The following is a 20,465-nucleotide window of genomic DNA, read 5'->3' as shown; positions in this document are numbered from 1 at the left end:
CCCCTACCCGCTTCTCACCAGCCAGAGTCCCGCACGCTCACGGCATGCGCACGACGGAACTCTGAAGTCCGGCTGGGAAAGCCAGACATTGTTTTCACAGAGCACGTCCCAATTGTAGCTCAAACCGGAATTTAATTTCCATATAAAAACCAAATAGGTTGGGGATGGCAAGGACAGAAATGCGTTCTTTTTGGCCATCCACGCCATAAATGACAGCACTCACTATACCTTTCTAAAAAGAGAAATAGGCAGTGAAGTGTGTGGTTATGAAACCTTTATGAAAAAATTATAATGCACCTGGGCTCATAAAATTCCATAAATCAACGACATTATGGGGAAAACCTCCTCTCCCTCCTCTCTTATATTTTAAGACAAAGGGATAGAGTATAAGTGGTTTCTGAAGAAAAGGAGGGGGTGAACTCACAAGAAACAGACCCTACCTACCTTGCTACCTTCTACTAAAAGTGTGTGGAGGACAGCAGCAGAGGCTGGAGCGGTCTTAAATCACCAGCAGAGGACCCCTCCCTCTCTACAAAAGAAGCCACCGGGCAGAAGCCTTCTCTCTGGCTATTCCTTTATGCCTAGAGAAAATAAACTGCCGCTTATGTTCTAGAAAAGAGAGTAGTGGCGGGAAAACTAAGTGCTTCTGTGAAACACCAGCAGGGAGAAAGTCTTCACTCTTTCGGGATGAACCGCTCTCTGAGACCCCTTCTGCAGGCACAGCTCTGAGTAAGAGAGACCCCCGTCTCCTTTATAGAACGAGGCAAAATGAGAGAGGTAATACGGCTTCCTAAAACGTAACCTCCTCTCCAGCCCAAAACAAGAGGCAGCAGCGCCCGCGCTCCTGAACAACCGTTACATATGGTAAGAACCTGCAAATAAATCTTGCACAGGGTCAGCGGAGGCGTCGTCTTCACCCCTCTCCTTTTTTTAACCCCCCCCCCCCCCCCGGAATTTTTTATCCCATTTTTATCCCCCATTCGTGCTAATTTTAATTTATTTATCCTGGTTGCTGCTCCACCCTCTGCCGATCTGGGGGGAGCCAGCTGGCTCCATGCTTCCTCCGAGACATGGGCAGTTTAGCCAGCCGCTTCTTTTCACCTGACAGGGGAAGCTTCACCGGTAGGACATAGCACGTGGGAGGATCACGCAATTCCAACGAGTTCCCCTCCCTCCGAACAGGCGCCCTTCACGACCAGAGGAGGCACCACATCAGCAACCAGGATATTGCATGTTTTGGTGAAGGGGTTCCTATATGAAGGAAACCCCCGGGAGGCACGGGGAGAACATGCAAACTCCACACAGAAAGGCCCTTTTGATGACCCCACCCGGGCGGTGGGCACTCGGGTACATGTGGACACTCCTTCAGCGCTCACAGCGTCCCAGGTGGGAATCGAACCCAGGACCTTCTAGCTGTGAGGCGACAGCGTTTACCACTGCACCACCATGCCCCCCACCCCCCTCCTTTAAACCGGGTCGAGGCATCCCTGCTCGGCTGTAGTTACTCGGCGATACAGCTCTCTGCACGGGCGTTTGTGCTGTCGAGTATGTATACAAACCCAGCTCAAAAGCGGACCTTCTCATTGGCTGCAGAAACGTCCTAGACCCTCGACCAATCAGGAGAGGAGCGGCGAGGGAGCTGAAAAAAACCACCTGGGTGAGGCGATGACAATCTGCTCTTGTCATATGAAGTTTCTGGGGATCGTTTTCAGGATAAACATCAAGAAAACCTTCTCAGATCCCTTTTATCAAAAGAAAACGGGTAGGACACAGCAAAATCCTGTGGGATCCTGCATGTGAATTGGTGTGTGTCTGTCAGATTTTATACTGCTGAATTAATAAAGCGTCCTTACAGAGACATAGGGTCCTTCCCTTCCTCCTTCCTTCCTTCCTGGGGCACAGTAGTGCTGTTGCCTTACAGCAAGAAGGTCCATGGGGTCGATTCCCACCTGGGACGCTGTTGGTACTGGGGGTATGTCTCCCCACGGGTTCGGTGCCTGCATGGTGCCCAGGTGGGCTATCTCGTAAAAAGGGCCTTTCTGTGTGCTCCTCCCAGAAATATGCATTTTTTAAAAAAACACAAGACTTGGGGCCATATCTTACGCCCAGTGCAAGGGCAAACTCTTTGCTAGTTTCGAGGACTCAAAATCTAATTTTGTCTTCTAATTACCATTGGGTCGCTGAAACACATCCTTTGATGTACTGATATCACAACTTGCCAACTCCTGCGGGAACTACAAACCTGATTTCTCCAACTGGATCCTCCAAAAGAAACAGCTGTTTCTGTGGGTCTTAAGGTCCTTACACATCGGGAGTGTTTTTTTCGGGCGATTAATTCGCACGTCAATAATATTTTCCGAACCTATATCAGTCAATGCAACCGTGCATACCAATGGCGAAGTTTCGCTGAGCGTTATTGCAGTGTTTATTTTTTCGAACCACAATCGATTTTTCAGAAATTCGCTTCTGACGTGTACACATCTGTGGCTGTGATTGACAGGTGGGTCAAAACTCGCATCGCAATTCCGTGCTGGATATTCGCATCGCTCTTGATGAGTAAGGACCTTTCCTGGGTGAAACCTGATGGGAGTCATTCCTATGTTCCAGCAGGATTTTTAACTCTTGTTTGTGTTGTATTTGATCCACAAAACCACACAGGATTTTTCAATGCTGCATGCATGGCATACCATTAAAACGAATAGAGCTGGGGGGACATCTTTTTCAGGTTATGTGCCATATAAATGTGGGGAACCCTGCAGTGGCGTCACAGAGTAAATAAAACATGCAGGCAACACCGTAACCAAACATATTCAATGTTTTAATCTGAAACTCCAAACAACCAGACAGTTCAACTCAAACACAAAGGCGAGAGAAGCAAATTCAACCCACACAGACATTTCCTTTCAAATCCAAAAGATTGAAAAATAGAAGTTTGTTTCTTCTCTCTTGGCAGTGGGTGGGTCAGTTGTGTTTGCTGCTGAAGCGCCTTTGAGCAACAGCAGAGTCACTGCTTTATCTGTTTCAGCAACAAGCCTCACTCAACACTCAATCACATCCACTCTAACAGCTGTATATTGTTTACCCTGCCTGCTGTAACTCACCCTCTCTGTCGCTCGCTCTCTCCTTTAGGACATTATAAATGTACACATGAGAAACTACCAGGAAATAACGGAGAGCCACAACAGATGATCTGTGTGTGTGTGTGTGTGTGTGTGTGTGTGTGTGTGTATGGCATTAATAGGAGCCACTAAGATGTATTGCAAGAGAGAAAACACACTGTCCTACTGACTCACCACTGTGGTGTGTGTGTGTGTGTGTGTGTGTGTGTGTGTGTGTGTGTGTGTGTGTGTCTACATCTGTATTAAACTCAACACTTTTCCCACTGAATTTATTGCAGGATCGACAGCATGACTGAGCTGGCTAACAGCTATGTGTGTGTGTGTGTGTGTGTGTGTGTGTGTGTGTGTGTGTGTGTGTGTGTGTGTGTGTGTGTGTGTGTGTGTGTGTGTGTGTGTGTGTGTGTGTGTGTGTGTGTGTGTGTGTGTGTGTGTGTGTGTGTGTGTGTGTGTGTGTGTGTGTGTGTGTGTGTGTGTGTGTGTGTGTGCGTGTGTGTGAGTGTGTGCACGAGTCCATGTTTGTATCCCTGATGCTCTTTATGTTTTAGTATCACCAATACTTCCATGGAATGGAGAAGACAGGAAAGGTTGATGTTGCGTGTTTGTGTGTGGGTCTGGGTGTCTGTGTGTGTCAGTGTTGCAGTCAAGTGACTATATCTCGAGTCTGAGTTGAGTCTCGAGTCCCCAGTGTTTGAGTCTGAGACCAAGTCCAGTCCCCATTACCTCCACATGTAGGTGGAACACATGTGTTGCCCTATAGCTATCAATGTTTTTTTTATGTCTTTATCAATTAACAAGTCTGAGTCCTCGTCTCCAACTTCCAAGTCCAGGTCCGAGTCATCAGTCCAAGTTGAGTTGAGTGATGAAAATTAGTCCTGGACTCGATCGAATCCTCCAACCCTGGTGTGTGTGTGTGTGTGTGTGTGTTTGTTGTCAGTATCGGCCCTTCACGCCCAGCTCGGTCTCGGCGGCGCATTCGATCTGCCGGTGCACCAGGTGAATCTCTTCCTGGGTCAGAGTTCGCTCCATATGCCGGTACACGATCCGGTAACAGTGGCTCCGCCTCCCGGACCTGAGAAAGAGAGAGAGAGAGAGAGAGAGAGAGAGAGAGAGATTACTGTACTGTGACAAGTATAAGGATTGGAGAAAGGTCCCGTTGCGAGGCTGTGGTTTACAGTGATTTTGCAACGGCTAAGAGGTGTTTAAAAAACATGGCCTCTTATTGTGTAATTTGAAACCTATCTTATTTCCTGTCAGTTAGTGTATTAGCAAACACTGCAACAGGAAGTAAGTTAGGGGCAATTTAGAATGTTTATGTTGTCAAGTTAAAACGGTCTATATAAATATGTGAAATGTGAAAACACATGGTCCCCAGATAAAGCAGCAGCCATGTAAGGAAACAAGTGTGTTATTGGACTGGGTGGCTTGGGCTTGGTCGAAGCTCGTTGTTGTCGCAGGTTTAGGCTGTATAGCCAATCTATCAAACAGAGGCGATTAGAAATAAAGGCCTGTCTCTAATATAAGCCTGGGGCCGGTTGCACAAAGCACCTTAAGTTAAGATTTTCATTAGAGTCCGAGATAAGGTGTCCATAAAATAGAATCGGCTTCACAAACACCCTTAAATCTTGCACTTACATTTTCCTTAAAATGTTTAACCTTAACTCATTGAGTGCCAGCCACTTTTGGAGAACGGACGCTCCCAGTGCCAGAGTTTCAGAGCGTTTTCAGTGATTTCTCGAGGCCCACAGAATATTGTGTGATATTACTATGTAAACACCGAACACGCACAAAGAACGATGAGACTCTCTTCTATCATCTGCAAAAAAAAGTTTATTGATACCATTTTCCGTTCTTTAGTTATGAGCCGGAGAAGATAGGTTGTTTTGAGCAAAAAGACACGTTTCAATTTAGAATGTGAGATATTCAGCCTTTTGTGAAAGGAAGCATTTCAAGCACATCATTGACTCTGAAGCTAATATTTTCTGATGTAATGACACCTCAAAAATAATTTCCTTCAATAAAAGAGTGAAAACAAATGAATTTTGTTTGGCCAAATAATATTTTTTAGCTGCAACCAGCAGCGCTGGCCCCTGCGTGCGCAGACCCTACACCTTCTTGCTGGTCTTGATTTACTGCTGGTGGGCATCAGATAGCCTATTCTAGCTTGTTTGCCTGTCTCTGTGCATCGAGCCTGCTGCTGCCTGGGTCTGTATTTACTGTCAATGGTTGTATGCTGTAGTGCCCTGCGTGCCCCACCCCCCTCCTCCTCCTCCTCCGTGGGAGTGTCTCTGGGGCTCTGCTGCGAGTGCGTTTGCTCTGCGTTTGCTCTGCACTGAAAAGTGCGCTGCATCCCCCCGCTTTTTCACAGCCTGTCGCCGGCTCCCAGCTGAGAATAATGTAACTTTTCAGAAAGACGCTGGTGTCGGCAACTAAATCATATGGAGGGGCTATCGCAGCGGACACGGAGGGGCTCAATTGTGGCAGCAGATGACTGCTGTTCACAGGCACAGCTAACGTTATGCTTCATGCATATCTATGCGATTTCCGTTTCCCCATTACTTCTTCTCTCTTTTTTCCTCGCCTTTCTCTAATCTGAAGAGCACTGTCGCCACCTAATGGGTCCCTAAAATAGCTTTTACACATTCAACAGCCACCATACTTTCACAGGAGATGGATCTGGCTTTGATCCACGTCCCACTGTCAAAAAACGCAATTGACGAACATACTCGTCCTTGGCACTCTACGTTACTAAACCAATTGACGAACATACTCGTCCTTGGCACTCAATGAGTTAAAGACCCCCTAAAATGTTTCAAGATGTATATAAAATACTCTAATTTGAATAATAATTTGTGTCTGATGGGTTTTGCCCCAAAAAAGGATAAATGATCTTGTTAAAAATCTTTTAAAATGACTTCCCTGCCTTCTGCCTCGTAAAAAAATTGAAAGCAACCAATCAGAGTAATATAAGGCGTTACAATTTCCAAAACAGTAATTGCAAAACAGTAATTGCTGTAGCTAATGGGGATCCAAATAAAACTTGAAACTTGAATATTACAGTTACTAATCCAAGTAACGCTGTGTTACTGCGTTAGATCATTGCCCGATCATGACATTATTTTGAATTTGTCTCAGTCAAAGAGTCAAAGAACATTATTGTCCTTTGTAAACTATGTGCGAGCAGCAAAACTTTTTCAACCGCGAAAAATATTACGTCTGGTATATGGCGATGAGCTTCTTAAGTCCTTCTCCACTTACAGCAGATGCTACCTATTTGCACTGTTGACTCGCCATCATATCGAGGCATCATAGAGAAAATAGCCACGAAGAACAATGTCAAGCTGCCACAGAGAAAGACATTTGCTGGCTACCTCGAGAGAGAATATGCGGGGATGGAGGCGTTGAAGTTGAAGGCGACGCTGGGTGAGGTAGACTTGGGTGTAACAGTTCACTGGATTAACAGATACACTTTGGGTAAGTGTTGTACACTTTGTTACTTCCTAACCTTCTCGTCAAAGCCTTCTGACCCTAGTCAGACGGCCCAGGGAATGTTGACAGATCATCATCACTTTTCTTACAGCAACGAAGCTTGAAACGTTTGCATTGAGGCTGTTGTTTTATTACCACTCCGACAGTAACAGCACCTTTCTTTACACTATCTGTCTGACTCTCTCATTCACGTCATTTCCCGTGTCAAGCTAGCCAGTCTTAACACACCACTTCCTGTTCTAACCGAATTCCAAAGTAAAATGCCTTTGACGTTTCTTCCTATATAATACCAAAGCGAACATAATTAATACAGTGACATACTAGACATGTAACAACTTAAGTGTAAGGTGTTTGGGGTAAAAAGAAGAAGTAACTAGCAACGTAATCAGTAATCAGTAACTAATTACATTTCCAGAGTAACTTGCCCAACACTGATCACAGCATACAACACAGGCTTCCAACACATTGTCACTCCCAACTCGTGACAAAGTGACCGATCTGCACTGACGAGTTGGGAGTGAGAATGTGTTGGTGCTTTAACTGTTGAATACTGGCTCCAGGATTCATGATGTCACTGATATGGATAATTGAAGTTCCATTCATTTGCATTTCAGATTCAATAAGCTACAAATTACACACACATAATTATTGTATTGGATAGATGCAGTCATATGGACAGACACTACAGACAGACAGCATATCTGTCGGGGCATTGAGAAAGTCAATGCATTCTGACACTGACACACGCACACAGACATGGCGCCATCTTATACAAATAGTTCTTAGCACACATAGACATTTAGCAGATTCCCCCTCTGGCCTACAGCAACACTGCACGTCAGTGACCTTGTTGACACGCACACAGGAACACACGCACACACACAATCTGGAATGTGCTGTGTGTGTTTCTAAACATCCCTCCCCTCTCCTCTCAGCTCTCTGCCTCTTGATAAGAACCGTATGCGATTGTGACATCTTGACTGAATCTGTAGAAGTTTGCAGAAGTTTGTTATGGCTTTAATACACTTTTATAAGACATATTTTCCTTCTCCATGGCTTCATTTCAATATTTGTTTGTATTGGCTGAAATATTGTTATTATACAGCGGATGAGGGATGTGAAATTCCATTCTACCACAGTCACGAATCATGCTTGTTGAAAACAGTTCAGTGAACTCAGAGGAACTTTCCACTTTCAGCAGACAATTGTGAAAACAGTCTTCTAGTGTCAACCTCAGCACAGAGATCATTCCGCACAGTGAACAAACATCCAGAAGGAAGGAAGAAGAAGAAACACTGTTTTGTTTTTTTTACTTTAGGGGGTCTTTAAGGAGAAGATTTAAGGGTGTTTTGTGCAACCAATTTTATTTTATAGACACCTTAACTCGGACTCTAAGGTAACTTAAGGTGCTTTGTGCAAGCGGCCCCTGGTCCCTCTGCAGCTGAGCTAAATAAAGGCCAGAGCCAATACAGTATTAGAGTTAATATGGTAAGCCGATTTTGAGTTGGGAAAGATGGCATTTAGTTACTCTGCCGCCTGGTCCTGGAACCTCCATCAGAAGGATGCCAAGCTAGATGTTCTCATTCCCATAGGTGATTTTAAAGGCCTGCTCCAATCAATGAAGTCTGAAAGCTGCACATGTTTCAATAATCAGTAGCCCTCCCATTCTATTCTGTTTCTTCTCCTTTCTGTGTATGTCTCCTGTTTTCTAAGAGGGAGACTGACGCAGCCCCCCCCACCCCCAAATTTCTGAAGCATAATAAAGAGGATTCCTACACACTTTCAATTAGAAAATTACATACTTTTTCCAAACCTTGATTTTTGGCTTTCTCTTTCCCTTCCTCTACTATTCACCTTATGTTCAGACGCGGGGGTGGGCCAAATTCTTCCGGCTCGTGTTAACACTTCCTGCGGTCACGGCGCGAAATACAAAAGAACGTCAGAAGAAGAGAGTTGTTTTTGTAGCGGACAGTGCAGAGGGTAAAACAAAGAATGTAGCCTACTACTTTGAGCTCAGTACACAGCAAGCAAGCGAGTATCCACTGTTAGCCAGGTCAGATAACGTTATCGTCGACAATGACGAGCACTTTCTTGTAAAACATACCTGGACTCCAACAAAGAAAGCTTCAGATGGTTTTCTCTCCTCCGAGCGCAGCTCGAGCCACTTACGTCTATAAGACCTGCAGATGTTAACGTAATTCCCTGGAATGCGAGAATTAACGAGCCAGTTACATGGCATTGCATTCTTAGACATTGCCGTTTGCTTTTATTTGGTATGTTACGTACAATTGGCTGAATTATTAGTTAATTCAGAGTTAGATCATATTGGACATATTGGACAAGCCGGCCTTTTTCTTTTTCTTAGCCGGAAGTTGTGACACAACCACACAACCGGGTCAAATGGGCGTGGCTTCATAAGGTGAATAGGTCACGCTAAATGGATGTTATATAATGTGATACAGTTGTCTCACTCCTCATATCATTGTTGTACTGTGGCTCAGGGTCAGGGTTCTGATCTGACTCTCACTCCTCATATCATTGTTGTACTGTGGCTCAGGGTCAGGGTACTGATCCGACTCACTCCTCATATGATTGTTGTACTGTGGCTCAGGGTCAGGGTTCTGATCCGACTCTCACTCCTATCATTGTTGTACTGTGGCTCAGGGTCAGGGTTCTGATCTGACTCTCACTCCTCATATCATTGTTGTACTGTGGCTCAGGATCAGGTTTCTGATCCGACTCTCACTCCTCATCTCATTGTTGTACTGTGGCTCAGGATCAGGGTTCTGATCCGATTCTCACTCCTCATTTCATTGTTGTACTGTGGCTCAGGGTCAGGGTACTGATCTGACTCACTCCTCATATCATTGTTGTACTGTGGCTCAGGGTCAGGGTTCTGATCCGACGCTCACTCCTCATATCATTGTTGTACTGTGGCTCAGGGTCAGGGTTCTGATCCGATTCTCACTCCTCATATCATTGTTGTACTGTGGCTCAGGGTTCTGATCCAACTCACTCCTCATATCATTGTTGTACTGTGGCTCAGGTTCTGATACGACTCTCACTGCTTGTATCATTGTCGTACTGTTGTACTGTGGCTCAGGGTCAGGGTTCTGATCCGACTCTCACTCCTCATATCATTGTTGTACTGTGGCTCAGGGTCAGGGTTCTGATCCGACTCTCACACCTTGTATCATTGTTGTACTGTGGCTCAGGTTCTGATCTGACTCACACTGCTTGTATCATTGTGGTACTGTTGTACTGTGGCTCAGGGTCAGGGTTCTGATCCGTCTCACAACATTTGCACATGATAGCAGATTAGAGTATTGGCCTTACGGTTGTGTTTACTAATATTGACGTTACAGCTCACTGCTTTGGGAGCTGCCATTATTGTTTTGCCAGCAGTGTCCCTGATTGGCTGATTACATTGTCAACTACGAGGCCTGGGTACATTGGCCTGGGTATTCTAATTTCTGGAAATCACTGGGGGCGGGCTGGAGACCAGACTGATCTGCAGAATGAATGTGAGTTCACATTATCAGGATGGTTTTATACCAGAGTAAAGAGACAACGCTACAAGGAAACAACAGAGAGAGAGAGAGACAGAGACAGAGAGAGAGAGGGAGAGAGAGAGCAAGAGAGACAGAGAGAGAGAGAGAGAGAGAGAGACAGAGAGATATCTTCAACTCCTTTTATCCTATTTTTAAACTTTTAAACTTTGTCACCTAGCCTATGTACATATTTGTTTGCAAGACCGAAATGTTTACATATCTCTGTATTATAACAGGCTAACATTATAGTTTATATTATTGTTATTATCGTTACTATTATAGTTTTGTGCTAACCTTTCGGTTATAATTGTGTTACTTTTTGTTTTGTTGCACTCTTGCTTTGGCAATGTAAACTTATGTTCTCCATGCCAATAAAGCCTTTTGAATTGAATTGAATTGAGAGACAAAGAGAGCAAGAGAGAGAGAGAGAGAGGTGAGTATGTAGAGGTGGGTATCATTAAAAATGTGTTCCGCTGTGTTGTGGCCCCGCCTCTCCCAGTCTGGAGTGTCAGGGGGAGATGGAGACAGGGTCATGGCTCATGCATACTAAAGCTTGTGTGTGATGTTCCAGTAATAAAGACATGGTCTGTGGCAGCTACTGCTTCAGGCCAGCTCTCTCTGTGGAGTCAATTCTTCAATCAAATCATCTTTTAGTAACGCCTCCTTTTACAGCCCCCTAATTACGAAGTATTTACGCAGTAAATATTATATGGTAAATGACAGTATATTATTGGTTAATTACCACTGGTAAGTAAGAAGGTAAATACAGAGAAACTACAGCTGAAATACTAAGAAAAACCTCCACTATTACCCATCAACTCAACTACCGGTAAGTCTGTGTGTATTGCATGGAAAAAAGAATAACCATAGGTACAGTAGGAGCCGTAAAAACATAGCAACAGAAACTGCATCAAGGTAAACTCACAAACTGTGGTTCTATTAACAGTGAAATGAGGAGTTGACTTGACTTTGTTTCTTTATTTTCTCATTTATAATGTTTTCAGTTAAAAGAAGCTAGTGTGACCTCTCTCCTCTCTCCTGTTAGAACTACATGGAGAGGATCACAGCTAAGGCTCTTTGTCCAGGACCCTTTCCTCATTAAAAGCAGCGAGAGATGGCCCCAACGTGCACAAAAGGCGGCCGCTCGAGAAAACAGCTGCAGCCAGATCTTTTATTCCTGAGAGAGGAGCTCTTTCAAAAGCGACAAAATGATTAACTTTTCAGAGAAGCGCCGGTTGACGTGAACCGCTTTTTCCAGCAAAACGTTTAACACACCATCCATACTGTAGCAACAACAATATGAAGGAAGCCAAAGTGCTGGTGGACATTGTAATTATTGAATTTATGTTACTGCAACAGCGATCTGATCTTAAAGGCAGTATGGATACAGGACATGTATTGGAAATATCTGCTAAGCCTTTGCTTGTTCCACAACATTGTATTGTCTGCTATAGAAGTGCTCCACCCAGCACTTCTACACACCTAAAAGGAAGTACCATCGCTATGTGGACACACGCCCTAAAAACATTCTCTGTTCTAAAGAGGAACTCGGGAAATTTCACTCTGAGGACATTTTAAATCAGACACTGTTTACTTTTACTTAATATACTTCTACTTCTACTTGAGTAAATTATCGGGACTTAACAGTACTTCTACTTGAGCAGGATGTTTTAAGACCACCAAATAATAGGAAAGTATTGATAGTAGTATCGATATAGACTCATTAAGCAGTCTCGAAAATGGTATCAATATCAATAAAAATGTACGTTCCCCATCCCTACTCTTTAGTAGTTTAGTACTAGTAGTTTCCACCACTGCCCCTGCAGTATGTTGTGATCATCTGGTTTGAGGGGGGATCTTGCATTAAGAGAGGAGATACTGGAGAACATCTGGGACCTTCAGGTCACCCCGTCATCTTGGAACTATTTGTTTCTTATAACCCGATCTGTGTGTCCTCTCATTCCAGAGACAGAAAGAGAGAGAAAAAGGAGCATATTTCCCTGAACCAGAAGAGTGGAAATTGGAGATAGGATAAGGGGGATTGAGCATTTGACAGATGCGAGCCGAGGAAAGAGATTCATTTTCGGGACTCCTGCTCTGCCCAGAGGGACGGGGCACCGGCCATCCATCTATTACTGTCCTCTGTAATGGATGGAAGAATACTGGGGCTGTTCAAACTGGAGCTTTTAGTTGTGGGGAGATATATGATGTTGAATATCTGATGTCCTTCCACTTTCCACACAAAGGCTTTAGATGCTAGGTTGGATCCAGATGTGTGAGAGTTCTGGAAACCCGAATCCACAATATGTAACCATCTAACTATGTAATTTAGGGTATGATGTACATAATAATAAGCATCTACAAAGTATTGGAAAATTAGTTTCAATCCAAATTTGAAATATTGTTATTTAACTTTTTGTAAATGTTCCTGATATGGAGGGTATGCACACCCACTGGAACACGCCCCCTCAATCAGGAATGAGTGTCAAAATGAGTGTCAAGTTCCTCCCTGAGCAGCAGGTGTCAGTTATCGAGGCTGATTACTGCATTCAAGCTCAGTCTTGCTGTGACTCAGTGGGCGTGACCCCACAGTGACTTCTGCCTCTGTGACATCACATGCATACCCTCTATAGGATTTGAATCGGGCGTGGTTATGCCATTTATTATGCAATTCATTATGCGAGTCAATTGTCAGTTGTTGCAAACGGTCAAACTAGAATGTAGCAGTCCATTCTCATTCTAACGGCATCCTATCGAGTCGGGTTTTAACTTGTAAATTGCTCCTTGCTTAATTCTTGTTGCAGTGTTTGCTAATACAATAACTGACAGGAAATAAGCTAGGTTTAAAACTGTTCCCTAGCAACACAATTCTGTGAAAACAGTCTATATCGCCACCAGAGTTGGGGTCCGTTACTCAAAAAAGTAATATATTACACATTACACATTACTTTCAAAAAAAGTAATGCCTTACTTTACTTTATTACTCCCTGGAGAAAGTAATTTGTTACACTACTCGTTACATTACTTTTGCGTTACTCCGTAACATCGCCTGAGATGCATTGTCACGTAATTTGCCAGTTAACAATACAACATTAATCCTTACATATATGCCCATATATTAGCACAAATCTCTATCGTAATAAGGTAGGTTGCAAAACTTTTCCTGTCTGATGGTGGCTGTCCGTTCCCTGCCATCTGTATTTTGCTCAATATGTTTCTGAAAAATGGCGATTTCATTCTACTGTTGAAACTGGCAACATTTCCTCTACCATGTAGGAGGAGGCAACACGCCTGTCCATCTCTGATTTTGATGTTACCTGGTGAAAAGAAAGCTTTTGCTGCTTGTTTGGGGTCGAGGCAGGCGACTCAGCTTGGGTCTGCAACCAGCTTTGTGTTAGCATGTTTCCACTGCAGATGCTTTGAGAGGTTTATGTCGTAGGCTACCGTAGCTAGCTGCTTCTGTCCAGGGCGTTTGCAGTTTCACATTCTTGTCCTTCCGCACAACAAAAACTTGTTGTAGAAGACGGCGCTTTTTGGCAGATTGCTGGCAGACTATTACGGAACATACGCACTGCGCCGACTTCACTAGAACACGTTGTATTTACAAGGGGTATTTACAGACCCCATCGCTATATGTGGGTTTCTCTTATGGTTTACGTTTACATTTAATTTAATTTAATTTAGTCCAATATTCAGATATTCCAGAATTGCATGTTGTGTTAAAATACATATTATTTATATCTAACACTCTTTAGCCTGATTTAATTGTAAAACAGAGTGTAAAAAATTATGCAAAGCCTTCTGGGAAATTTAACCGGTGGAAGAGGAAAGTGGGCGGAGTTCCCAGCATGCCCTGGGGGTACTGTGTTTTTGTGTCAATTGTTTGTTTGTCAATGTGTTTTGGAGGTTAAAATGATTTCTTGTTCTATATGCATGATGTTAGTTATCTGATAAGTTATGTGTCGACTAATAGTGCTGTTCTGCATGCTAATACAAAGTTGAAATATTGGCACCATGATTGATTCTGCTGTGCAGTTAAATGACCCGTCTGATGGGACACAGGATTTGCTATTAAAACGGAGATCTTTTCTCTCTATACTTATCTTGCTAGTACGCATGTAACGAGGTAAGCAGTAGCGGAGCGTACGCCGGGGCAGAGGGTGCGGCCGCCACGGGCCCACTCGTCAGGGGGGCCCATCAAAAAAAAAAAAAAAAAAAAAAAAAAAAAAAATTTTGCAGGCCAGGCCACCTGGCTGGCAACCTGTGTTTTTATTTTTCTTCTTCAGAACAAGCTTGTCTGTAAAGTGGCTTCACTGTAGTCTTTCTTGGACATAATATTACTTGGCTCAATGAGTGACAAATTGTGTTTTCGGATATAGGGGCTATCAGCTATTTTACAGTTGTGACTTAAAATGACTTTATTTAATAAAGTCAGTGGTGTGAGTCTGAGAGGAATTCAATAAATAGACAATAACATTGGTGTGTTTAAAATGAGATATTCCACTAAATATGGCTAAAACCGATTCAAACATGCAAAAAAGGCACATTTTTCTTCGCGGCCTGGCAGGCCCGGTTCTACGGGGGTGCAAAAGCATGCATTGCACCCTTATTTGTCTGCATGCTCAGTTGAAAAGTAAAAAAAAAAAAAAAAAAAAAAAAATTTTTTAATAAATGCTACAGCTGCACACTTACTGTTTAAACTTGAATTATAGTTGTTGTTTTTCTTTGTTCTTTGATGTGATTTTATGGCTTTTTGGCACCTATATGTAACCTTTTAAGGTTGAGATAATTGTATTATCATTATATGGTCCAAATATTTCAGTAAAGCACTTGAAACACTTGAAATATTCTTGCTTGGGTGGTATCATTCTACTTGAAATGATGGTCAAATGCATTATTTTTAGTAAAATAACATGTCAAATTTTTCGGGCGGCCGGCCGGGCATCTGCACCCCTTCCTATCTAGGATGCACCTCTAGTCATCTTGTTCTGGAACTGGCCCTGCGGCCTGGCCTGGCCTTCAAATTTTTTTTTTTTTTTTTTGATTGGGCCCCCCTAAGAGCTTCGCCCCCTCTGGGCTGATAGGGTCGCTCCGCCCCTGGAGGTAAGCGTTTGATTAGTAACTGTAATGTGATTACTGCACTTAGGTACAGTAGTGCCTTACACTACTCGTAACCGACAAAAGTAATGTGATTACAGTAACGCGTTACCCCCAACTCTGATCGCCACTGTCATGCACCTTGTGCATCGGATGTTAACGAGCACAGCACCCTTGTGTAAATAAAGTATGCCCACGGGTGCATCGTTAAAAAGCACTCTGCTGGAGCTGGAGCCTGAGCTGGTAGACTCTACCTGGTAGAGGATGGGTGAAAGGGGGGGGGGGGACAGCTCACCTTTATGGGTTAGGGTCTCCAGGGGAAGGAGGGGGAGACCCTTCCCTCCCCCCTTAGGGGATCTCCGACACCCGGGTAGAACCCCAGCCCTAGGGTTAGGGCCTAACCCTAAGCCCTCCACCATATCCAAACCCCAACCAGAAGTGACTACCCATGCCTAACCCGAACCCACCCCATGGCTAACCCCAAGACCTGCTACCCATTGTCTAAACCTAACCAGTGGAGACCCCTTACCCAATTCCCCTTTTATTTTCTCTCTTTCTAATCTTTTTCATCCATTCACTATCACTAGCTACCAGTGACGGCTGGTGGTGATATTGGGTGGAGGGGCTAAAAAATTATAACCACCAATAGCTCATGCTGCAGCAACAGCAGCCTCCGAATTACAGCAACAAACAACACTAAGTAGTAGGCTATAAGAATTGCCTGATGCAAAACTTTCTGTAGGCTATCACTCTCTCTCACACACACACACACACACACACACACACACACACACACACACACACACACACACACACACACACACACACATTTAAATGATTAATTTATGTCCACATAAATACAGAGTACAAAAGGATATAAACACTAATAATGCAGTCAGATGCTGGGAAACAGTTACAAAACTGCCACAATAATGTGTACAAAAAAAGGAACACCACACAGGGTGATGGCAGTGGCAAATTGACAAATACAGTTATACTGTAATACAAGATATTGGTTAGTATCCACTTCAAGAATACAAAAAGCAGCGCCTTCTCCATATCAAGCGGCTACCAATAATAGCAGACTGAGCAATACCTTCTCTTAGGTAGATATGCAAAACCAACACATTCCCAAACAGATTGTCTTTATCAGACCACAAGAGGAGAGAGAGAGAGAGAGAGAGAGAGAGAGAGAGAGAGAGAGAGAGAGAGAGAGAGAGCGACAGAGAGAGAGAGAGAGCTGTTCACGTCTTTTCCCTTTGATGTTTAACGAGCTACAGCTGTTGTGCCCAGTGCCCACGTAACACAAAACTTACGATTTTGTCTTTGTCCCTTTCCTTGGAGTCTTCACTTATAATTTCCCCCCGTCAGAGATCAAGGAAAATGAATGAGAAAGTAGTCCAGATCAGCGCCATTTCCTGATTCTCACTTGTAGTGTGTGCATGTCATATTCGAGCTGTCATTGGTTGTCAAGTCAGTGGCAGGTCGGCCCTGGTGGGCTGAACCATGGGCTGTCCGAGTTTAGCCCAAATGGCCCGTAGATGGCCGCAGCTCAAGGGGGACGTGCCAGACACTTGTCAATCACTTATAACGAAGGTGATTGAAGGCTGAGGGGAGTGTATTTGGGCTCACCAAAACTAGCCCATTGCAATCATTTTCTTGTGACTATAGATGGCGCTGTTGCTGCTCTAATAGGTTCCACCAACATAAAACAACCAATTCCAAGTTTGTTTAATGTAATTTAAGTAGAGAATAAATAATAATAATAATGTTCTCATTTTATTGGAAATGATAGGGGGGGCTTAGCCCCCCTAGCCCACTGATACCAGCCGTCCCTGCTAGCTACTTAGCCTGGCAAAGGCACTCTGTGTGTGTGAGTGAGGTGAGATAATTGGTCTACACACGTGTTGAAAAGAGAACAGGGGGAGAGAACAAATCAATTATCACCATGGACAGTCACAGAGAGAGGAAGCGAGAGAGAGAGAGAGAGAGAGAGAGAGAGCAGTTTGGATATTAATAGACATGCTGTGGAAATGGTTTCCCTCTGACAAAAAGTAGAGTGTGTGTGTGTGTGTGTGTGTGTGTGTGTGTGCGCCTGTGTGTGCGCGGGCACTCACACGCACACACAGACGCACACACGCACGTTATCTACTACAGCAGTGGTCCTCAACTGGTGGGCCATTTTGAGTGTGTCGCGAATGTGTGCATGAAAAAAAAGTTACTCCTTGAAGACGCCGGTATCTGCGGACAATATTACAGTCTGTCAGAGGTTGTATGTAGCGGACCAATTTTTAAAGCCAGAGTGAAGAGTGAACATCTGGTATTGTACAGAAACTATAGGCGTCCATAGCAACCATGTCATGCTAGCTTGTCGGGAAGGGGTGTGAATAATGCTCCAAATTTAGGCTACATTTTGGTGAGAGAAAATAAGACATTTGGGTAATGACCAGTGGCGTGCCTGACCAAGTTGGTGCCCTAGGCAAGATTTGTGCTGGTGCCCCCCCCCCCCCCCCCCAAAGAAAATATAATACAAATTATATCGCAGCGAATTCCACCACTGCAGTACAGGCTCAGAATCGCCCTTCCCCAGTGGCGCTGGAAGTACTTTTAGGAAGGGGTGCTGTAAGGAAGGGACTCTCTGTGCTGCCCGCAAGGGCAGCGCCAAAGAAAATTTGATGTTTTTTGGACTTTAATCCATATTTAGAAGAATATTTAATTTTAAATTAACATTAGGATTATACTGTTGTGATGTCATTATTCAGTATCTTCTCCTTTTCTCACTCACTTTCATATAAGCACCTGCTCTCCCTTTAGTCGTTTTACACTACAACAGACAGCAACACAGGCATAAACACTGAACTTATTATTATTATTATGGAAAACCAGATTATGATGAAAATCAAACACTTTTGAAGAGAGAGCATATTAAATAAGATCAGAGCTGGGAAGCACAAACTGTTTTTTAATGCATTTTGTTGGTGGTATAAACACAAGACAGCCAAATCCAACAATTTCGAAAATCCCATTTCTTGCCACCAGGGGGTGCTGCAGCACCCTCAGCACCCACCTTCCAGCTCCCTTGCCCCCCCCCCCCCCCCCCCCCCCCCCCCCCCCACTCTGGGAAAAAGCTCCGAGCAGGTAAAAGGGGGTGCGGCCGCGCAGGGGGTGGGGTGGTATGGATTAGGGACCATGGTGAAAGTGCTGCAGCCCAGGCAGCCAGAAAGCCACAATTAGAAAAATGATTTCACTATTATTTAAAGACTTAAGATGTTGTTGTGCTTATTTTTTGTCTACTATTGTAAAATAATAGTAGGCCTATTATCATGAAAAAGTATTTCTAAATTATTAAAAAAAAAATTACCCTCTCTGGCGCCCCTAACGGCTCAAGCGCCCCTAGCATTTGCCTAGTTCGCCTAATGGACGGCACGCCACTGGTAATGACTATGGAAAAATGTGGGTCGTGAGGCTAGACCAGTTGAGAACCACTATACTACAGAGGGCCTAAAATTCAGGGGAATCGCGCATATTTTGGGGAATTCACGCATATTTTCATTTTAGAAAGGGGGAATAATCCCACATTAGTTTGCGCGGACCGATCTATGTTGGTGCGGAACTTTGCTTAATGCATTCAAATGACTGGCCGGACGTGTTAAAAAAAAACACGATTTCAGACGGCAGCCGTCTTTATTGTCACACGAACACACTACAACAGAGGTTCTCAAATGTTTTTCAGCCAAGGACCCCCCTTACAAGATAGAAAATATACCGGGGACCCCCTTATCCTGATTTGTGATTTTGGGCTAAGCTTAATTGTTTCCACTGTAATGTGCTTGACTTTTAAATTGATAGGTTTGTTAGATTAGAATTTAATCCATGAACCATTTTAGATTTAAAGCATAAAAAATATTTCCATTGAACTATGAAGCTTTTGTAAAAAAAAAAAAGTTAAAATTTGTATTTTCCTGAAAACATTTCGCGGACCCCCCGACCACATCACCCCCATCCTCCATGATCTCCACTGGCTCCCCATCACGTACAGGATTCAATTCAAATTATTACTCATCACCTTCAAAGCCCTCAACAACCTGGCCCCCTCCTATCTCTCTGACCTCCTTCACCTCCACACGCCTACCCGTCGCCTCAGGTCCGCAGATGCTAACCTTCTCCAAACCACCAGAACGAAGCTCCGGACCTGGGGCAACAGGGCCTTCGCTGCAGCTGCCCCCACCCTCTGGAACGCCCTCCCCAGCCATATCCGTCAAGCAGACACTCTGTCATCATTTAAACACGCCCTCAAAACCCACCTTTTCACCCTTGCTTTCAACCCATGAACTCCTTCCTCTCTCACCTTTTATTTATTTTCTTTATTTTTTCTTCTCTATTCTTAAGTTATGGTATTATATTGTTTTGTATTGTGAAGCGTCTTTGAGCATTTGGAAAAGCGCTATATAAATCCGATGTATTATTATTATTATTAAAGTGCCACGGACCCCTGGGGGTCCCCGGACCCCCATTTGAGAACCACTGCACTACAACACATGCATGCAGCCACTACACACACTCATGCTGATGGTGGCCGGTGAAATATGTCCTCTGCATTTGACACATCCAGGCTTGTCCTTTCCTCCAGGGGGCAGGCCAGGAGCAGTGGTCGCTATTTCTTTCCAGCGCCCGGGGACCTTCATTGGACCATCATTGGACCAACTTCAGATGTTGTCGTCACTGGTCGGATGACGATCTTCTGCATGTTTTTAGTGGGGGGTTACGTACGGAGGAACCCCCTGGGGGGCACGGGGAGAACATGCAAACTCCACACAGAAAGGCCCTCTCGACGAGATAGCCCACCTGGGCAGTAGGCACTGAAGATATGGGGGGGTCACAACTACAGCGTCCCAGGTGAGAATCGAACCCAGGACCTTCGAGCTGTGAGGCGACAGCGCTTACCACTGCACCACCGTACCCCCGGTTACATGAGCGCACAACACATCACTTCCGTCACAACAAATCATAGCAAAGAAAATCTGGTGGAAGCATTTTCAATACAAAGTAACAGATAATGGACTTTCCATGGACTTTCAATGCCTGCCCATTCACTTCAATAGAACTCTCCCCAATGCAAAATTCAAACACGTTTAGTTGCCAGTAACATGACAGTATGAAAGGCAGATGTAGTGAGCAAAGATGAATGATTTAATATTCCATAGCTCTGACA

At 44.1% G+C, this 20,465-nt stretch overlaps 1 protein-coding gene across 2 annotated transcripts in view; it reads right to left on the bottom strand.

Moving 5' to 3' along the window:
* Nucleotides 1–2,898: 2,898 nt before the first annotated feature.
* Nucleotides 2,899–20,465, bottom strand: part of fars2 (phenylalanyl-tRNA synthetase 2, mitochondrial) — a 422,848-nt gene continuing 405,281 nt past the window's right edge. For both annotated transcript variants that reach the window (XM_083652493.1, XM_083652494.1), the window contains one exon: nt 2,899–4,188. In XM_083652493.1, coding sequence (XP_083508619.1) covers nt 4,050–4,188 — 139 coding nt within the window. In that variant the 3' untranslated portion in view covers nt 2,899–4,049. The remainder of the gene's footprint in view (nt 4,189–20,465) is intronic.

The sequence above is a fragment of the Poromitra crassiceps genome, assembly GCF_964638095.1.
Source record: "Poromitra crassiceps genome assembly, chromosome: 2".
NCBI lineage: Eukaryota > Metazoa > Chordata > Actinopteri > Beryciformes > Melamphaidae > Poromitra > Poromitra crassiceps.
This window is presented reverse-complemented; position numbering and strand designations above follow the sequence as displayed.